The sequence below is a fragment of the Alosa alosa genome, chromosome 5, assembly GCF_017589495.1.
Source record: "Alosa alosa isolate M-15738 ecotype Scorff River chromosome 5, AALO_Geno_1.1, whole genome shotgun sequence".
Lineage (NCBI taxonomy): Eukaryota > Metazoa > Chordata > Actinopteri > Clupeiformes > Clupeidae > Alosa > Alosa alosa.
In genome coordinates, this window is record NC_063193.1 from 9,258,754 (window position 1) to 9,278,459 (window position 19,706).

Below are 19,706 nucleotides of genomic sequence, written 5' to 3' on the forward strand. Positions count from 1 at the left end.
CATTTACAGTGATGTCTGCCGTTCATGACACATAATGTAAACTAATTCACGTTCAAGTTCTTTATTAAAAAATGTGTTGCGTTCAGTTCAACGTTCACGAAAAAATGAGCGTGTTCAATGAACGCGTTCTTTTGAACTCGTTCACGCACAACACTGTGCCTTGTGCAGGGCACTGTCACCGCAGTGTGAATAATAAAGAGCCACTACTTACTTGTGCTGATGAGGAACTGGTTTGAGACACCGGGGTGGTCAACATCATGAATGGCACTGGCAAAAATGGCAGCGAGAATTTCAAGGTCTGTGAAGACTGCCTGATGAGGGAGAGAATTGTGCCTATGTTATCAAGCCTGTGCAATCAAGATTTCCCCTGAAAGATGTGACCAGCTAAGTTGCTGTATTAGGACTAAGCGACGGCATCACCCTGAACACGACATGAAAGGGAAGACGTGTACCTCTAAGGCAGGTGTTGATAGCAGCACATGAGTGGACTGGGCGACGTCAGCAGCATGGATATTGTTGTGATAGGCAACATCTGCGTGGTAATGGTCTTCTAAAGTCATTAAGTAGGTAATGAAGGTGTCTAGCGGAATCTTAAACGTTTTTAACAAGTCCCTCTCCTGTTGACAGAAGAAAAAAAACATTTTAATTAGGCCTCTGGCCAATATAGTGTATGCAATTATACCTACAGTAGTGCTATATGAAGTGTAATGATAACGTTTTGTTACCTGGAATATCGAGTGCATCATGACTGTTAACGGTCTGTTCCCAGAAAACTCTGTGACTTTGAAAACATTAAGGCCCCATTTATTTACGTCCTCCAACTCCTAAAATAAGGGGAACAAACATAATACACATCAGGTACAAATCCACCAGTATAAGACCACCAAATTACCTGAATGTGAGCCTTCCCTCGTTAAATACTGTCAGTCTATGGATTTTAGGCTCGCTAGTCTACTCTGTACATTTACATGTACTTACTTATCAATTTGCATTCTGTGACAATCAGTGAAATACAGCATATTTTTCCACTGTATGTTTTAATTCTATCAACAATACCAATTCATATGAAACACATCTAACACCACAGTGCTCTTCCTAGTAGCTGGGAGCTGTGAGCAGACCTTGGCCAGCTCGTCCTCAGTCTCCGTCTTGACGCCGAAGCGGGGGATGTTGGAGTTGGTGAGGCTGGAGCTGTGCTGGAGTTTCTTGACGCCGCTGATCTGCGACATCGGCCGCTTCTTCTTGTCCTTCTCCTTCTGCGTCTGAGGAGTTGGCATCTCCACCTCATGCTGTTTGTCTGGGCCACAGAGAGAGAGAGAGAGAGAGAGAAATTTTCTTTAACTTTCTTTTCTAACATTAATTAGAGCTTAATAACTTCTATTCCTTAATTTTGATAAGGGAGCCTTTTCTGGTGCATTTTTGCTCACACAAAATAAACAGGAATCCGGTCAACATTGATTCTAATCTAACTGTTTATTAGTCTCCGCATCATAAAATCCTCATCAAAGAATCTGCACTCTTGTCATATGAAACACCAGATTAATACATTCTATGATGGGGGAGTCCATATATTACAAACCAGAGAACAAAATGCTGGAAACATGATGGTGTTTGTTTGTTCTGTGTCTTACCTAAGAATGTGCTAGATATGAACTCCGACACCTGGTTCCCCGACCGACTCATCTCCGACAGATGGGTGAGCTCTCTGTTCAACATCCTCTTGAACTACAGGGGGGAAATGCATGGGTGTCAAAAACATATGGCATCTAGTTGGCCATGCAGCTATTCTGAACTGTGAGGAAACAAATGAGTTAAATATAAGCTAGCATCATTATATAATTCAGTGTGTTCGCAGAGAAGCAACAGGCCACATAAGGAAATGATTTAGCTGTGAACTACTGATACTGTATGGCTGATATAAACGGCAACAATCAGTTAACAAAATGACTAATACTGAAAAAAATTATAAACAACAACACGGAACATGTCAGTTGTGTCAGTTTACACAAGTTTATCACATAATTGCATTTATATTTTTGTTCGGTGTAGTACAGTACTTTCAGTAAACTACAAATTACAATCTCAGGAACCTCATTAACACCAACTATACTGAGGACTTAATAAGCATTAATAAAAGATAAAAATGAAACTTTTCTGTAAACTTTTATTAACTAAAAGAACTCATGAATGAGACCAATATAATGACATATAACCACAATATGCATATTCATATATGATACTGCGTTTACCTCACTATGAAAATTGTATCTTGAGAATTCACTGTTAAGACCTTCATTCTATCCTGACTAATTAATTATCCTAACCAAATCCCTCCAATTCATTTTGAGCACCAGTTTTTCTGAAAATGCGACATTGAATCAAATAAATAAATAAATAAATAAATAAACCTTGTATGCTAGCGAACCTGCTACAAAAATAATTCTTCAAACAGATGAATCTCGCCAAGAATGCTTCCGTCATCATCTCCCATGGTCACATATGCCATGAAACCACTGAAAAAAGAGCTCAGCTTTGAGCTTAATTTAGCAGCATACAAATTCCGCACACACACACACACCTGCAGACACGGAAAAACACACACTTACTCAATCACCAACACACTCACACATACCCCCCCACACACACACACACTGATTTGAGACAGTATGGGGTCAGACATAGCAGATGTTCAGAGAGTGGGGTGGGTGGGGGGGTGTCAGTGACGAGAAGAAGGTGGAGAGGGGCCTGGGAGGTGAGCAATCAGCAATGGTCCTTGGGAAAAAAAATGAAAATCACACTAGAAGCTGTCGCGGTCCTGCCCAACCAACACCTCAACTTAACAAATTACACTGCATTGATTAAGATGTACATAGATGGAAAATATTAAGCCATTCAAGACTCAAGAGTTCAAGTCAAATCTGTCAGTAAATCAAATCGCCACCTACTGTACTGTCTACTATCAATCCATCTATCAAGTTATCTACCTCTCAACATCTCTTTGTGTCTCTCTGTGTATATATAAATATATATCTGTTTCCTACATCAAAAGGTTGTTTTTTGTTTGAACATCAAAACGGCGTTTACCTTTATATATCCCCATGACACTGTTAGAAGGTAGTTTGTCTCAGGCATTTTGAACGACCCGTTAGTACAGAATGCACGTCCTAATATAAGGTAGAGTACAGACGCGAGATTGAGAGGAAAACGTAGCAGAATGCCTCAGCATCTCACTGGAGCAGCAACAGAGTCCATCATCAAAATCCCTTCTCGATCCCGGACCATAGACTCCACAAAGATTCCAATCCTATTCCCAGATCCAGCCACGCATATAGAATATTCCATTTTTATAGGATCTGACATTCCAGCTTAGAGTTGCAGTGTAAGTTAAGATGCATTCCTTAGTACCCAGTGCTTGTGTGCTAGCCTGGATGTGACGGAGAAGAAAAGTGATGCGACGGCCAGAGATGCAGGAGCTGGAAGCAAAGCAGCGCGTCCTCTAGACACAGCTTCCAAATAAAGCTGCACTGCCTCACACTGTCACGCATATAGAGAAGGTGTGGTGTGCGTGCGTATGTGTGTGTGTGGTGTGGGGGTCACGACCAGAAGCACTGTGTGGCTTGCTCAAACCTAGCTCCACCTATCAGATAGTGCAGGGTGAGATCATACTCACAGCTGATTGGTGGAGCTGAGCAGGGGGAGGGCTGGTCTCCCTCTTCTCCCCCTCTGCTCTCCTGTTGGTACCGTGCAGTGCAATGAGATGGTGACAGCTCTGTTGAGAGGTCTGTGCTCTACTCAGAAGCACAATCACACAATACGCACTCATGGCCCATCAGGGGAGATGCCCTACTTTCATCTGTGTGCGTGTGTATATGTGTGTATATGTATGTGTGTGTGTGTGTGTGTGTGTGTGTGTGTGTGTGTGTGTGTGTGTGTGCTATGTTGAGCAATGGGAGTGTGTCTGTACGATGTGTGTACATGTGAGTGCGCCTTATGTCATGAGGATGAGGTAATCTCCATGACATGAGTTTCTAGAAACAAGGAATTGTCTCATCTCTGGTCATGAAATATTGAGCCCTGCTAGTGATTCACAACACTCTCTCAGTGGGCCAGGTAGAGCGGAACATACGATCTGACGGAAATGTGCAAAAAGCCATTAAAACAGAAAGACGCACTGGGGGGTTGCCTGGGTAAACACTAATGAATAAGTTATTGCTGCACTGTTAGCGCCACTTGACGTATGATTGAATTAAAAGGGCTTTTTCAGTATTTATGACTGAGTGAGACAGTTTAACTAGCTGCAATCAGAAGCTCTCAAGGGGGGAGGACAAACAGAGATGACTTCATTTTGAAGCCTTGATGAGGCACGCTGACTTCAAATATGATGAGTGCTCATAACGTCTTCAGCACAAGGTTAAAAGGGTTATGGATCCCTTGGCGGCAGTTGGGAAGGTGGGGGGTAAAATAAGCATAGAAGTAAATCAACTCCACATCCTTCTGGCTTTACGTGTGTCATACAAGTTCACGCTCATGCAACTCAATGATGACTGTATGGTGACGAGGGACAGGAGGCATAGATGACTGCACACTGTCTGTGAGGATAGTATTCTACATGCAGCGGAGGAAAGTCAATAATTTGCTCCGGTGACAGTCCCTTCAATACTTAAGAAGTTAATGAGATATAATGTGATGAAAAATGACGTCTGTGCTCCATGTGGAAGATTTGGTTAGCAATGTAGACACTCTGTTCCACTACAGATTGACTTGAGAGGCTTAAACATGGTCAGGAAGCTGGTGGATTTTTTCTTCATGTGGGAATGACAAAAAAAAAACATCTCTGAGATGACTTCACACCTTCATGCCCCAGTGAGTGCCCAAAGCATTCTGGGTAATTTACAGCTTTGGTAGACCAGAAGAGGCAGTCCAGTCTCCAGCTATGATAGATATGACACCTCTTTTTTTCCTTCCTTCCCTTCCTTCCTTTTTTTTATAAACCTCTCGCGCCCGGTAATAGACCGCTGTCCCATAAGAACACAGACAGTCCAGGTTTCTATTGTTAGACCAGCGGGGAGGTGTGAACACACTCTCTGGGATCACAAATGGGGAAAAAAAAAACACATCACACCATATTTAACTGAGACTTCTGACGTGGAGTGTTTTGAGTAACATGTACCCTAAACAGTGATTCCTTCTAGAATGCTGGTGGCAGGTTCCATACAGGCACACCTGAGGGCCTGGACTTAGTGCTTCTGTGTCGATTCTCTGGCGAAACACTTGAGAACACTTGAGGGAGAAATTAGCTAATGTTTTAATGTGAGCCTGATCTTGTGTGACTGTTTACTGCTCTAGCGAAGGATTTGTCTATTCCCCGAACATGTGTGTGTGTGTGTGTGTGTGTGTCTGTTCTGGTGATAAAGGTGGTGATGTGTGTGGGTAGGGGAACTAAGACTAATTTAGTTCATCCAATCTACGGGAGTGACAACAACAGTGATTGTGTGAACTGCTGATCAGGGACTTACATATTCTCTTACCCTGCCAACCATTAATAAAACCAAGACACCATGGTAGATCCATTCAGGAACACAGACTAGACTGTTATAACTAGACATGTCTGGCTGCATGCTTTCGCAGTATAACAAATACCAGGACTCTGGTATATCAATTCATAGAGAAATCAGCACCAATGTACAATATCTGACTTATTTACCGTACACTATTGCTAAGATGCACTTAATAAAACTGGGATCCACTTAAACGTCATATTCACCCTCCTAGTACAGCAGAAGTAATCTCTTGCAAATGTATTTTTCATTGGTTTTGCACATTTTCTACACTCCAACCAAAACATTTAACAAAGCTCTCATAGAAAGACTCCAAACTCTCAAATCATGTTGAACAAATGGGAAACCTCTATTTGAAACTCATTTGAACAATTCTTCAAACAGTAATCACAAACATACTGTACCACCTTTGTGTTGCTAATTGCAAGCATGCGTCAAAGAGGCCAAAGGCACATAGAATAATGATAAAAGTATTGCATTAGTTATTTGATGAAGAGGGCTGTATGCTTACTGTAGGTATATCTCAAAGAAATGTGTCAAGTAAGTTGTACTTGAATGTACCGATTTCTCTAGTCTAGGAGCTTACTGTAGGTCTTACATGTCAATGACAGTTACATCTTGGGACGAAAGAATACAGTCCATGCTGTGACAAGCTTGTTTTTTTTTTACACATACTAAAATTATGTATCAACAATGTTGTAAATACATAATTTTGTAAAAAGTGCTTCTGTTTAGGCCTTTGTGCTAATTGCTTTGAAAATGTGAAGTCAGAGATGACAAGCATTAAAGCAATCCAGAAAGAGAAAGAATGTAACGGTATCTGATGAACATCAGACGATTACTGATTGATTTAGGCTGGACAGTTGTATATAAAAAATAGTGATAGTATAAGGGGAGTAAATGTCCAGTTTTGTGTTGATGAACTCGTAGGCCTTTTCTACCTGTAATGTATGAGACCATGGCACAGCATCACTGCTCAGGATCACAAGCAAACAAGCATCCTGACAGGCCCTATGCTCGTTGCCATGGAGACCCCGAGGCAGCTCTGTGAGTGGCTGTGATGAGGCGCGTATGTTCCTGCAGACCTGCTTGCCTCTCCCGATTCCACAATGGCCAACCTCTCTCTCGTTCTCTCTGTATCTCCCTCTCTCTTTCTCTCTCTCTCTTTCACTCTCTCTGTAATTCCTTCTCTCTGTATTCCTCCAGTCTAGCTGCCCGGCCTGTGCACTGTGGTCTCTGCTGTTTTGTGTTTTTTGTGGGGAGAGGGTAGAAAGCATGAAAGAAAGAAACATAGAGAAAGAGAATGAGAGAGAAAGACAGACAAAGAAAGAGAGTTAGAGAGAGAGAGAGAGAGAGAGAGAGAGAAAGAGAGACAGCAGCTCATCAGTATGCAGAGCAGCTGGGCCCTGTGCTGGAGGTTCTGAGCATGCTCAGTGGGCGCCTACATGATGATTTGCTGCTGTTGCTGCTATTGCTGCAAAACACAAATCAAGATGCCTTAGAAACAATGGGTGGCTTGCTACTCTACAACTCTATGAGGCACCAAGCCTTAATCACATGAAAATACTACATGTCCCAGACTCTCAATACCTGAAAGCAATGCACTTTGTCAAAGAGGCAGGCTTAAATGTTCTTGCCCTTACAGGAAAACAGGTGGATTGTAGAGAGAAAGGGCAAGAGACAAGAAGTGAGAACGAGCTTGTGTGTGACCACAGGACCATGTGTGTGACTAAGTCTGACCTTGGGAAGGAAATGGAATCCAGAATGGGAGTCTGTCCCATACCACAACACTGAATCTCTCCTCCTTGTCTGTGTTTCAGCATTAAATGCATTATACGTGAGCTCAAGCCATCAGTAGTATCAGGCGAATGCAGAGATGGATTACTGCACGGGCCTACTGGGCCCAGGCCCAGGGGCCCAAGGAATCAGGGGGCCCTTGGGCCCAAGCCTTTGCATGGAATCATTGCCTCAATATCAAAAATCAGGATATAGGCTATGAATCTGATTGAATTAAAGTATTGGCCATCCCCAAAATGCACTAGAATACAGGAAATCACATCAAACAAATTAAAAAAATTCTGGGGGAAGACCCCCAAACCCCTCCTCCCACATATGTGACAATTAGTGGGGGGCCCTTAATACATCTTGGCCCAGGGACCCGAAAGTTCATAATCCATCCATGGGTGAATGAACTCAAACTAATAGCTTCCAATAGTAATAAGAACAGTAAGACTGGAACATCCTTCCAATGGCCAGACAGCGTGGAGGTAGATGTCATTTAAAAGCTTGGGCCCTGGTGATACAGTATGATGGACTGTTCTCCATAATGGTAGAACTAGGTAAGTATCTCAACCACAACTACAATGTTATATTCTGTACTGACAACAATATAATATGTATATGGGTATTTTGTGCAGGCAGGACAAAACAGCAGGACACTATAACCAAGCACACTGACTCATGACATCTGACTCGTGACACCAGATCCTGACCCAGCAGGCCAACAAACTGAACATATGTCACAGCTTTTTTTGTTCAAAATAACTTCAGCAGTCTCCGTGTATCTGGCATGCATGCCATACAGTATGAACACAGATAAATACAATAAGAGCACATAGATAAGGTCACGCAGGGTCTTAGACAGGGCTTACCTTGTTGGAGGCCATCTCGCTGACCGAGTGTCTGGTCTGCAGGGTCTCCAGCTGGTCCAGGCACCAGTCCAGCTCCTCCAGGGTCTCAGTAGCCAGCTTCTGGTAGGCCTCCTCTGGAAGGGGAAGAGAGGAGGGGAGAGGCGGGGGATCAGTCCGGAGCCGCTTCAGGGGGCTAGCCGCGGCGGCGGCGGCCATGCGGGGAGGCTCTCCCCCTCCTCCGCGTACCGCCATGTTGGGAGCTCCTGGCTGGACGCATGGGCGGCTCTTCATACCAAGGCACCCTCCTCCTAGTCCTTTGCCTCTGCCTCCTGCTCGGGGGAGAATAAAGGGGCCTTGTCCCCTGGCCGAGCCCCCGCTCCTGCCAGCCAGACGGCAGTCCTCACCAGCAGCGGTGGTGGTGGCAGCAGTGGAGGACGTGGAGGTGGCGGTGAAGGGAATCCGGAGGGGAGGCCCTGACCGACGGTGCTCAGCCACCACCAGCGCCACACAATGACAGCTCACACGGCGCAGAGGGTCCTATGCCCCGAAACACACACACACACGTGCACACACGCATACAGGGGAAACATACAGTGTTTCCGCACAGGAGGCGGTTTATTTACACACATAAGCACACACACACACACATAAAACACTCAGACACATACACACTCAAGCAAGCAAATAGTCACAGTGCAGAGCGGTGCTGTAGATCTTTCAGATCCAGTGTACTGTTCAGGCCAGAGTCATGTGTCCAGTCTTCCTGGAGAGTCGGTGTGACAAGCAGGCCCATGGCGGAGAGAAAGAGATGCGGGCATTACGTCCACAACCCATCAGACGCAACAGCGTTTCATATCCCCGCAATCTGGCCCATAACAAAGGAGCGAGGCATGGTGTGGACTTGCCACACGCACAACACACGCATCCACGCTTACACACACACATATTCACACACCATATGCTTGGCTAACGCTAACAGGAAGCCTTGAAGGCTCGTCTCCTCAGCCTAACAGGGATAGTCACCCATGCAGAATGAAGGGACGTATCAGTTCGTATCAGTTCAATTCCTACCAACACCTCCTCTCCTACCCCACTCCTCCTCTCCTACCCCACTCCTCCTCTCCTACCCCACTCCTCCTCTCCTACCCCACTCCTCCTCTCCTACCAACACCTCCTCTCCTACCCCACTCCTCCTCTCCTACCAACACCTCCTCTCCTACCCCACTCCTCCTCTCCTACCCCACTCCTCCTCTCCTACCCCACTCCTCCTCTCCTACCAACACCTCCCTCCCTGCCTCCTCCTCCACCTCCCCCTCCCCTGCCCACTTTCCTCTCACCAACACCCCTTTCCTACCTTCCTCTTCTTCTTCTTCTCGTCTTTTTTCTTCTTCCCTTCTTTTCTCCCTTCCTCCTTAGCAGAGGATCCAGAGATGTGCAGCAAGGACCAAGAGCAGCAGGGCTGCTATAGCCGAACGTGAGAGCACAAGAGGGGGATAAGCAGCGACGCCGCTTCCTCATGAAACAGGACCCGGAGGCTGGGAGAGCGAGAGCGGGAGAGCTGCGCACGCGAGAAGGAGAGCGAGCGAGGGAGCTGCATGGTGGCTGGGGATGAGCACCGGGGAAATCCTGGCCTGAAGTGGAGCCGAGTGGAGCAGGAGCTCTGTGTGTGGTGTGTGTGTGTGTGTGTGTGTGTGTGTGTGTGTGTGTGTGTGTGTGTGTGTGTGTGTGTGTGTGTGTGTGTGTGTGTGTGTGTGTGTTTGTGAGACACAGTGGGGTGCTGAAGGAGACCTCTGTAGTCTCCACACTGGGCCATCTTGCTCTAGGATTCACAGTCCTCTCACATGCTTCCCACAGAGAACTCAAGCAGTGTTTGTGTTTTGGGTTCTGTAAATGTACTAAGAATTGGCTCACTGCGCCCTGGCCCATTGCCTGGACTGATCACTTCACAGGAATACACAGATTTCACTGACAATGCACTCCTCAGAAAACATTTTGATGTTCTGATGTACATTCACTTTCCATAAGTATGTTTTGTAATTAAGGATTTCTTATGGATCTTTTTAGGTAATACTAAAAATGTTGTGGGGGGGTCTTACATTTGAATGCAGCTTTATGTTGTCAGTGATAGTTAAAACTAGGAACTATTCAAAACGTACAAAAATCATAAGTATGTTTTGTAATTAAGGATTTTTATGGATGTCAAAATGTTGTGGGGGGTCTTACATTTGAATGCAGCTTTATGTTGTCAGTGATAGTTAAAACTAGGAACTTCAAACAAGGACACATGTGTGTGTGTGTGTGTGTGTGTGTGTGTGTGTGAGGTGTATGTATGTGCGTAACAACAGGCTTGAAATGGGGACTAGGGTCGAGTCTGAGTGTCACATGCATACTCTCAGCCTTGGCTTGCGAAAGCCCAACAAACATCACCCACACACTATGGCAACGGCACAACACCCCCTGTGTGACCCAAGATTCTTTCTCTCACACACTTAACTCTCCTTCTCCTTTTCATGCTTCTCCTCTTTCTCTCTCGCTCTCGCTCTCTCCCTCTCCTCTCCCCTTTCTTCCCCTCTCTCTTTCTTTCCCTCCCTCTCTGTCAGTCTCTCTGTCCTCCATTCTCTTATGGAAGTGAAGCCTGGGGTGCCACTCTTTCTGAAAGGGATGGTGCTGACGTCAATGACATTCTTCTCATGCTTAGTGCGACATCAGACACCAACCCTGAGAGGCCACTCTACGCTACAGACAGAAGGCTGGCTGCAAACTCCGGAACGGACCTGTAATATCTGATCAGTGAAATAAAGCTGACGTAATCAACAAAGAGCCCAGGTATGCCAAAGGAAATGTGACTCAAAACCAATTTGCATTTCATGTTTAGTTCCAAACAGAACAAGCCAAAAATAAATAAATAAACCAAGCACACACAAATTCCAATCTTCCTCTGTTGTTTTCAGCCAATCCGATACAGTGGTACAACTGATTTATAGAATAATTACACAATCAACAGCTGGTGTTCTTCTATTTCAAAGTAAATTGTCTCTTTGGAATTTTACTCTCACAACTTCAAGTTTTGTATTCAACTTGACAATTAATTTGACTATTAACAGACCAGTAATAGCATTATAATATATTATTATTATTGTTGTTGTTGTTAATAATAATAATAATAATAATAATAATAATAATAATAATAATAACAACAATAACAACAACAACAACAAAAACAGATCCATAGAAAATATGAACTGATAGTTCACAGTAACCAAGACATTCTGTTTCCAATACGCCCTCACATAATATCTTTTTAAAAAGTCATGGCACTTGAGGCCATCTGGTGCTCCCAGGTAAGAGTGACATTAATCCATATCACTGCTAGTTAGTATCCCAGCAGCGGACAACTTTTGCCCACGCTCTACTCCCCCTCCGTGTTGCTAAGGCCCCTCAACCCCCCCATCCCCCACCTCTCTCCTTCTGTCTCCATGCTATGGACAAAGTGCCTGCGCCAACAACTAATTGGAGCCGTTTGGCTATGGAAGAATCTATAAATAGCCCAAAGTGAGCTGAGGCAATCAATAAATTGATGGACACTTGATAAATTAGGTGATTGAGGTGAGAGGGGAAGCCCTTAAAGTCACATCCCCCCACCACACCACTTCCTCACAACAGATACACTGTTAGATACACATACCTAACAGTATGAGGAGAAGGACAAGCGCATACTACATACCTGTCCCACCTAATGTTCAAGTTCCATCATTTTTAAACATGTACTTGCAAAATCATATACTTAACTATATACAGTATATAAAACATATTGCAATATATAATATGTTCATCTTTGCAATTGTTTATTTTTTTCTGTGTCTTTTGTTCTTCCTTTATTTCACTTTCCATCAGTCTATTTTTCTCTATATATCTTTTACGTTAAAATGGACATGTATTTGCTTCACTAGTGTAAGCCATGTTGTATAGAGAGTATAGCTCTCTGAGGTCAAACCATCAATAGTTTAAGGAGAGTATTCCCCAAGAGGGGCAGCTGTGACATGACATGTCATGTCAGGCTGGTTCACATGCTGCTGACCTCATACACAACCATGCTGCTGTGCTACAACTAGGGATGCCGCTTAAGGACACGGCTATTCTGGTCTCGTCAGGCCTCGACTGACACGCCACTGCACAGGGAAACCAGAACAAGGCCTTCACAACAAATCTGGAGCGTTAGCTCACAGTTTTGCGCTGCGGTGAGAAATATGGGGCAATCTCTGTCCACGCTGGGGCACAAATTTTCTTTGAGATTGAAGCAGTACAAGTCGAGGAGGAACCCACCGTTCAGAACATATGATCCAATGCAGGGAACAATGCCAAGAGTATTGCATAGCTGAGGTTCTTTTTTCCACTGAGGTGTGTAACACTGTTTACAGTGGGACCCCATGCTTTTGGCACCCCCAACAGGATGCTAGATATCATGGCAGCTCAGTATGGAAACAAAGGCCTTTACACGGCACGAGGATGCAAAGTCACACACTCATACACACGCACACAAATACATTGAATAGCAAAATTCAGAAAAAAAAGAACTGTACCTGAGACTGAGGTCTTTGTAATGGATGGTGGGTTGCACATGGGCGATCTCCTATGAGAAACGGGGATCAATATTTGGAAAAAGTATTGCATACACACGCAGTTGAGTGCATGGGCCGGTGCACAACATTACTCACTTGTTAGAGGGCCTTTCATTTTGAACATTAGTTAATGCAGCAAAATTGTTCCGTACAGTTCTCAAACTGGCCAGAACCTGAGGGAGAAAGAAGTTGATATTATGTAAATACAATGAAATAAAAACACCAACAGCTGAGGCCTGGGCCTGATATCAATATAGGAATGGGATTAAGGCCATTATTTAAACCACACTGTTAACGCCATCCGGAAGTTGTCATCATTATCCTAAGTACCACTTCTGCTTACCTGTGCAAATGGAGTTACAATCATGTCGTCCCCATGACTGTGAAATGAAATAAGACAAAGTCTGTTACTTTTCAGCTCTGATAACATATAACTCTGCATAAACATTTACAGTGTAAGCAATGGGCCGGTACATACAATGTAAACCGTAGTCTGGGTCAACGTTCTTGCAGATGTTTTGCACTTGAAAAATATAGGCTCAGCGTGACATGAACTTCAGAGAACTACATCTGGAGCTGCAGAATGTAAACATTACACAAAGAAGCGTGGCGGCCAAACAACAGCTGAGCACACGTGGCATGCTTCAGGGCTGAGCGACGGGATAGATTAGGGCCGGAGAACTTCATCTCTGGGAGTGCCACGGCTCCCATGTTCTCAAGATAGAAAAAACAAGCAGAAGTTACTGTATACGTTTCTTTATTTTAACTACACTACTACTACACTAACTTGAACTGTGAAATGTTTCTCTGCATACTCTGTAATACTGAAATATTTCTCTGCATTCTCTGTAATACTGAAATATTTCTCTGCATTCTCTGTAATACTGTGCCTTGAATGGATTACAAAAAGGTTGATACTGTAGGAACTCCCTCTTTGAGAAATGGCTGCTAATCACACAAACAACCTCAGTCAATAACCCATTTGCTGGAACCAGATAGCCCCATGGGTATATGGCAATAGTCTCAGACAACTCGATACCGCCAGGGCATGTCAAATGGTAAAACAATCCCCCAAAGCATGTATGATCTCTGTACAGTACATACACTATGGGTGCGTCAAGAAATGGAAACTCGGTAAGCCTTTAAAAAAAGGTGGAAAAATGCTGAATTATTTAGGCTCGCTGCATGTTTGGTTGGTAAGACAACCCTTGTACAATTTGTAAAGACTACTAATTAGACAAAGCTATTTGATGCGGAACTCAAACATGCACTCAAAAATACTGTGCACTGTATTTTACAATATGCTTTTCCAGGTAGCCGTTTAGATCACATACCTTACAAAACATGATTGTGATGTGTGATGTAATGTAGTAGTATTTAATTCTATACTACTGCACTATCTCTCTGACACTGTATGCTGATTGATCTTTAACTTGCAGAAAATAATGGGTGAATATTCTAAAACGGATAGTTCCGGTCCTTGATTATGATGGGCTGAATCAAGTTTGATGCTGTTGTAAATTCCAACAAAACACACACCTTGACCGTATTTCGTTCTATAGTACTGCGCTACCACAACTTCATACAAAAGTTAGAGTAGCTGCGTCTTGATGTTGCTTGGCATCGTGACTAACAATGCCCCTTAGCTGTTCTAAAATCAGTGAGACCTACAGTATGGCCTCTCAGGGCTTATTGCTTAAATGCATGGGTACCTTTTGAAATATGAATAATATTAATAACAACAGTATGCTTCCATATACTTGTGATGAAATGCACATTTCCGTGACTGCAATATGTTCATTTGACAGTTCACACTGACACTACCTAATGACTGTGGTTAAGGCCAGGCTAAGCAGAAGCATGGAGCAGCAGCTTCCAAGTGTGCCTACATCTGAGATGCCTAAATAGAGATCACTAGCACAACAACTTCCTTTGAGGGGATGCAGGGAGAGTAAAATATCCACCCACGCACGCACACCCACACAACCAGCCACCCACACACACATCCTGATAATCTACGAGGAACAGTTCTGGTTTTCCCAGACTGTTTCGTCGATCGACTCAGTGTTGTTTTTTTTTTATTTGCCCGGGCAGGTACTCACATGTCACTGGCAATGGAGGAGTTCCGAGACATGGACTTGGGGGACAGCTCATAGTCGCTGTCCGAGCGGTACAGGAAGGACTCCCGTCGCTGGCTGTGCACGAAGTTGGCCTGGAGGATGAGGCCTGACCCGGGGCTCGCCATGGGGTCCAGGGGGCTGCGTCCCGACGACGTGCCATTGTCCACATCAAAGCTGTGGGAGAGACATCAAAGGACACAGTGGGGGAGCATGAAGGTAGGGCTTGGGGAATAAATATGAGAGGGTGTGTGTACTATAAGCTTCAGTTATTTGAGACATACAACAGGCTCCATAGCTTGTAAACAGACATGGCACTTTCCTAATGAGTCGATTAATCAAATCCCAATAAAATAAGTGAAGCATTTCATATACTGTAAGTCCTGGAGTATTACACTGGAGTATAATTTACATTGACCCTATTACCGGTACTCAGGATTGAGGGTCAAATGTAATGCTATGCATTGTTCTTTTCAGAGCATTAAAGAGCTCCTTTGAGAGGTGACTTACAGACCTAAAACTGTTTCCACTCTATTTCAACCCTTGTGTCTTTTTTTTCTTTTGTGTCCATGGGTTTTCCAGATAAAAACAGCTATAATCTTTTTTTTTTCAGTTTGAGAAGACACAATACATTTTAAACAGATTGTTGAACCTAAAAAATGAGACACAGACTGTTCTTTTTCCAAAAGCTCTACATGTTTTGTTGTGACTTCATGAACTGAAAAAGTGTGGAGGAGGAATGTACACCCAAGTAGAGGTGCTGGCCAGGATTATCAAATAAACAATAGAGAAGCCACACACTCTGCTCCCTTAATATTTATTAATGACCGACGTTTCAGCACACAGCCTTTATATAGCCTATGTTTTTTAAGCTGGCCTCGAGAGGCCCTCTAGAGGTTTGGGGGATGAGCCAGGGGCCATCCCCAGCAGGCGTGTGTGCTACGTCAGTGTGCATCACCCAGGTGATCCTCTTAACCGCTATTGCCTAATGGCACGTAAATCCCCTCAGAGGGATTCCCTCTACACGTAGGGACGGTATCATCCCCAGCTGTCCCCAGTGCTGCAATAATAATCATCATCATCGTCATCATTGTCGCTGTAGTCAACGCTGCCAGTAAGCATCAGCGTCATCTTCATAGAGAGTAGCTGTGCCGTGCTAATCTGGAGACCAGGTGACAGGGCTGGCCTTTCGCTAATCATGACACAAAAGCCTGTGTCTGCGTCGGAGTCCTGCGTAAGGGAACACGCCGATCAGGCGCACAAGCAAGGCCGAGTCATTGTAGCTGGGGGAACAGGTACAGTGTGCACCCTATCCTAAATACACACATGCACACACATGCACATTGCACACACACACACAAATGCACACACATGCACACACACACACACACACACACACATACATGCACACACACACACAAACACACACACACATGCACACTCACACGCGCACAGACACACACACACACACACACACACACACACACACACACACACACACACACACACACACACATACACACACACACACACACACACTCACACAGACACACACACACACACACACACATACACACACACACACACATGCACACACACACACACACTGCTGGCAACACAATGTGCTCTCCATTCAGCAGTCACCAGCTTGTACTGCAGGAAGATTGCTGGATAAAGTAAAGATGTTAGACAGGGAGCGCTATACAAGTAGCAGCCTCCCATACCACATAATTTCTCCATCCCACTCCACATCTCTCTCCCACTCATTTGCTGTTCCTGTCTCCCACCATCCACTGTCCTAATAATAAAGATGACAAAAGCCCATAAATCTTTCTTAAAATATTGAAAGAAGATATAAAAGACTAATAAAAAAAGTCCTGTTCAAACCACAAAGTGTGCATTATGTTAAACATATTCTCTTTTACAGTTTTTTACAAATGTTTACACACATTTTCAAAACTCTGTGTCTATTTTTCAAAACTCCACACACAAAACCCATAATTGCTCACACAAAATGCAAAATGCCTCAAATCTCCAGCAAAATGACACACAACATTCAAAATGTCAAAAACACATCTTTAAATCAAACATTCGCCTCACATTACAAACACTTTTGTCATAATATGACATTTTGGATACATCATGTACACACTGTTGCTCTTCTGTCTTTCATAGGCTATATGTATTTCCATACAAGAGTGAAAGTTACGGTATCTACAGAGAAAAGTTGAAGTACACAGTAAAAATGCAAGCAATATTGAAACCAAAAAATAGTGATTTTTCCAAAATAATTTGCTGTTGCAAATACAGTATTTTACAGCCAACAAGAACAAAGCAAAGCAAAATACAATGACCACCAGATGTACATTGAGGTCTGAAAAAGCTGATTTTGCCTATGGAAATGACTGACTACTATCCAATTACTTTGCTTTTTCCAAAGGAAAGTGTGTGTGTGTGTGTGTGTGTGTGTGTGTGTGTGTGTGTGTGTGTGTGTGTGTGTGTGTGTGTGTGTGTGTGTGTGTGTGTGTGTGTGTGTGTGTGTGTGTGTGTGTGTGTGGGGGGGGTGTATTCATAGGTCTATAGAAAAAGGTATTGAGCTAATGGTAACTTGGGGAGACACAAAAATATAGTAAAGTAGTTTTACTGTACATAAAGTAAGGTCGACATTTTGTAGAACATTCCTTTCAAAGTATCTACATTGGTTCTGAAATCCTCTAGGGCCAGATTGAAAGGGTCCATACCTACATATACAGTATCTATTTATAGGCCTATACTAAGGCAATGACTGGATGGTGTTCAGTAAAGTAAAGAGTGTTTGCACATGTGAAGAGAAAGAGTGAAGCACTGGTGATTTAGTGTGGCATTTTAATGGGTTGTGTTTGAAGAACGAAATCAAATTACTTCCTGTTAGATTTTTGTGTGTTAGTAGAAAATTGTGTGTGGTGTTTTGCAAAATGTTTTAGTCAATTGAAAACTGAGTCAAACACTGAGAATTAGTGTATGGTTTTGCAGATTTGGTGTCGGGTTATGGTGTTTGGAGGACATGTTTAGAAAATTGTGTGACAAGTAAAGATTTAGTGTGTAAGCAGTTGAAAAAAACTGTAAAGTCGACTTTTTGTAGAACATTCCTTTCAAAGAATCTGCATTGGTTCTGAACATTTCAACCGGAAATCCTCTAGGGCAAGATTGAAAGGGTCCATACCTACATATAGAGTATATTTATTCATAGGCCTATACTAAGGCAATGATTAGATGGTGTTCCGTAAAGTAATGAGTGTTTACACATGTGAAGAGAGAGAGTGAAGCACTGGTGGTTTAGTGTGGTATTTTGATGGGTTGTGTTTGAAAAATGAAATCAAGTTACTTCCTATTCGATTTTTGTGTGTTAAGTAGAAAATTGTGTTTGGTGTTTCGCAAAATGTGTTTTAGTCAATTGAAAACGGAGTCAAACACTGAGAATTAGTGTATAGTTTTGCAGATTTGGTGTGGGGTTATGATGTTTGGAAGACATGTTTAGAAAATTGTGTGACAAGCAAAGATTTAGTGTGTAAGCATTTGAAAAAAACATCATCTTCCCTCTCAGCGTATGAAGGCAACTCTTTGGTCAGAAGGTGGCACTATGCTGCTTTTGCTTTCACTGGAAGGCCAGCATACTCTGCGAGATACTCTGCGAGATACTCAGCCTATGAAGACAGTCCCATCCTAGCCCTGTTGACACCATAACCATAACCATAACAACCTCCCGCTGGGCGCTGGTATGAGAGCAGTATAAGTTGCATTCACAGTTTGGGTGGAGGGGAAAGGGTTTGGAGGGAGGGAGGGTTGTATGGGAGTCTAGGAGCTGGTGTCAGACTCGGCTGATGGCAAGCCTCCCCCAGGTGCTATCACACCACACCGACTGGGTTTCAGCCTGGTGCAGCCAACTCAGCCAGCCATGCATTATTGATAACGGTGAACTCTGGAGTGAATGTAGCCTACCGCACTCTGTCAGTGAGGTGGATAGCGTGCCAAACACAAATGTTTCCCCACAGGATGCCATGGGCAGTTTCCGCCATGCTCGAAAAGTCTTTCATTCGAGATAAACAAATGTATCCTGATGTAGTATTTTTTTCTAAAGGGTGTCTACCAAATCCTGCTTGATATCGCTTCCTGTAATTTTCCACACTGTACACGCATTGGGAATATGGGCGCATTTAAATAAATAAACAAACAAATCCAAACAAACAGGAAATACTTTTGATTTTTTTTAAGTACATTAAATCATGCAGTCAAATGTTTTACCATCAGTCCAAAATCTCTTGACTTGCCCCAAGTGTTTTGACCTTCTGGACTAAGCTTTTGTTTCCTGGACACAGGCCTAAAGAAAGCTGGTCCCAGACAAATTTTCTTGTCTCCCTCCTTCCCACCTCCTCTCTCTAGCACTCTATCTCTCTCTTTTCTCTCTATCTTTCTCTCCTCCATTCTTCTCCTACAAGGCTAAACAGCTGATAAGTGAGCATCTCCATCTGTTCCGTTGGCTGCAGGTCACCACATGCTTAGACAAAAGGCTAATGTTACCCACCTCCACATGTCTGCCGCATGTGTACTGTATGTGCACACTGCTGGCTATTTTGCTGTAGTACAGTAATTACATTCTGGCCTTTCTGATAAGATATGACCGATGTATAGCTACTGCAGACAGCCTGACCCTGTAATTGAAGGTAACCTGAGCTAGACCACACATGTTCACTGCTTAGTGCCATTCCATTTGGGGCTCATAATGAGACTGGTGACTGTTGGCCA

At 43.6% G+C, this 19,706-nt stretch overlaps 1 protein-coding gene across 7 annotated transcripts in view; it reads right to left on the bottom strand.

The window, feature by feature from the left end:
• Positions 1-19,706, bottom strand: part of pde4d (phosphodiesterase 4D, cAMP-specific) — a 159,247-nt gene that overhangs the window by 5,519 nt on the left and 134,022 nt on the right. For 5 of the 7 annotated variants that reach the window (XM_048242885.1, XM_048242886.1, XM_048242887.1 and 2 more), the window contains 10 exons: positions 14,910-15,101; positions 13,151-13,187; positions 12,904-12,980; positions 12,769-12,818; positions 8,210-8,322; positions 1,632-1,725; positions 1,122-1,297; positions 726-824; positions 453-617; positions 212-311 (listed from right to left, as the gene is read on the bottom strand). In XM_048242885.1, the coding sequence (XP_048098842.1) occupies positions 212-311; positions 453-617; positions 726-824; positions 1,122-1,297; positions 1,632-1,725; positions 8,210-8,322; positions 12,769-12,818; positions 12,904-12,980; positions 13,151-13,187; positions 14,910-15,101 (1,103 nt within the window). Of the gene's footprint in view, positions 1-211; positions 312-452; positions 618-725; positions 825-1,121; positions 1,298-1,631; positions 1,726-3,084; positions 3,538-8,209; positions 8,382-10,654; positions 10,669-12,768; positions 12,819-12,903; positions 12,981-13,150; positions 13,188-14,909; positions 15,102-19,706 lie in introns of those variants that run through there. The other 2 variants (XM_048242892.1, XM_048242889.1) reach the window with 2 other exon arrangements.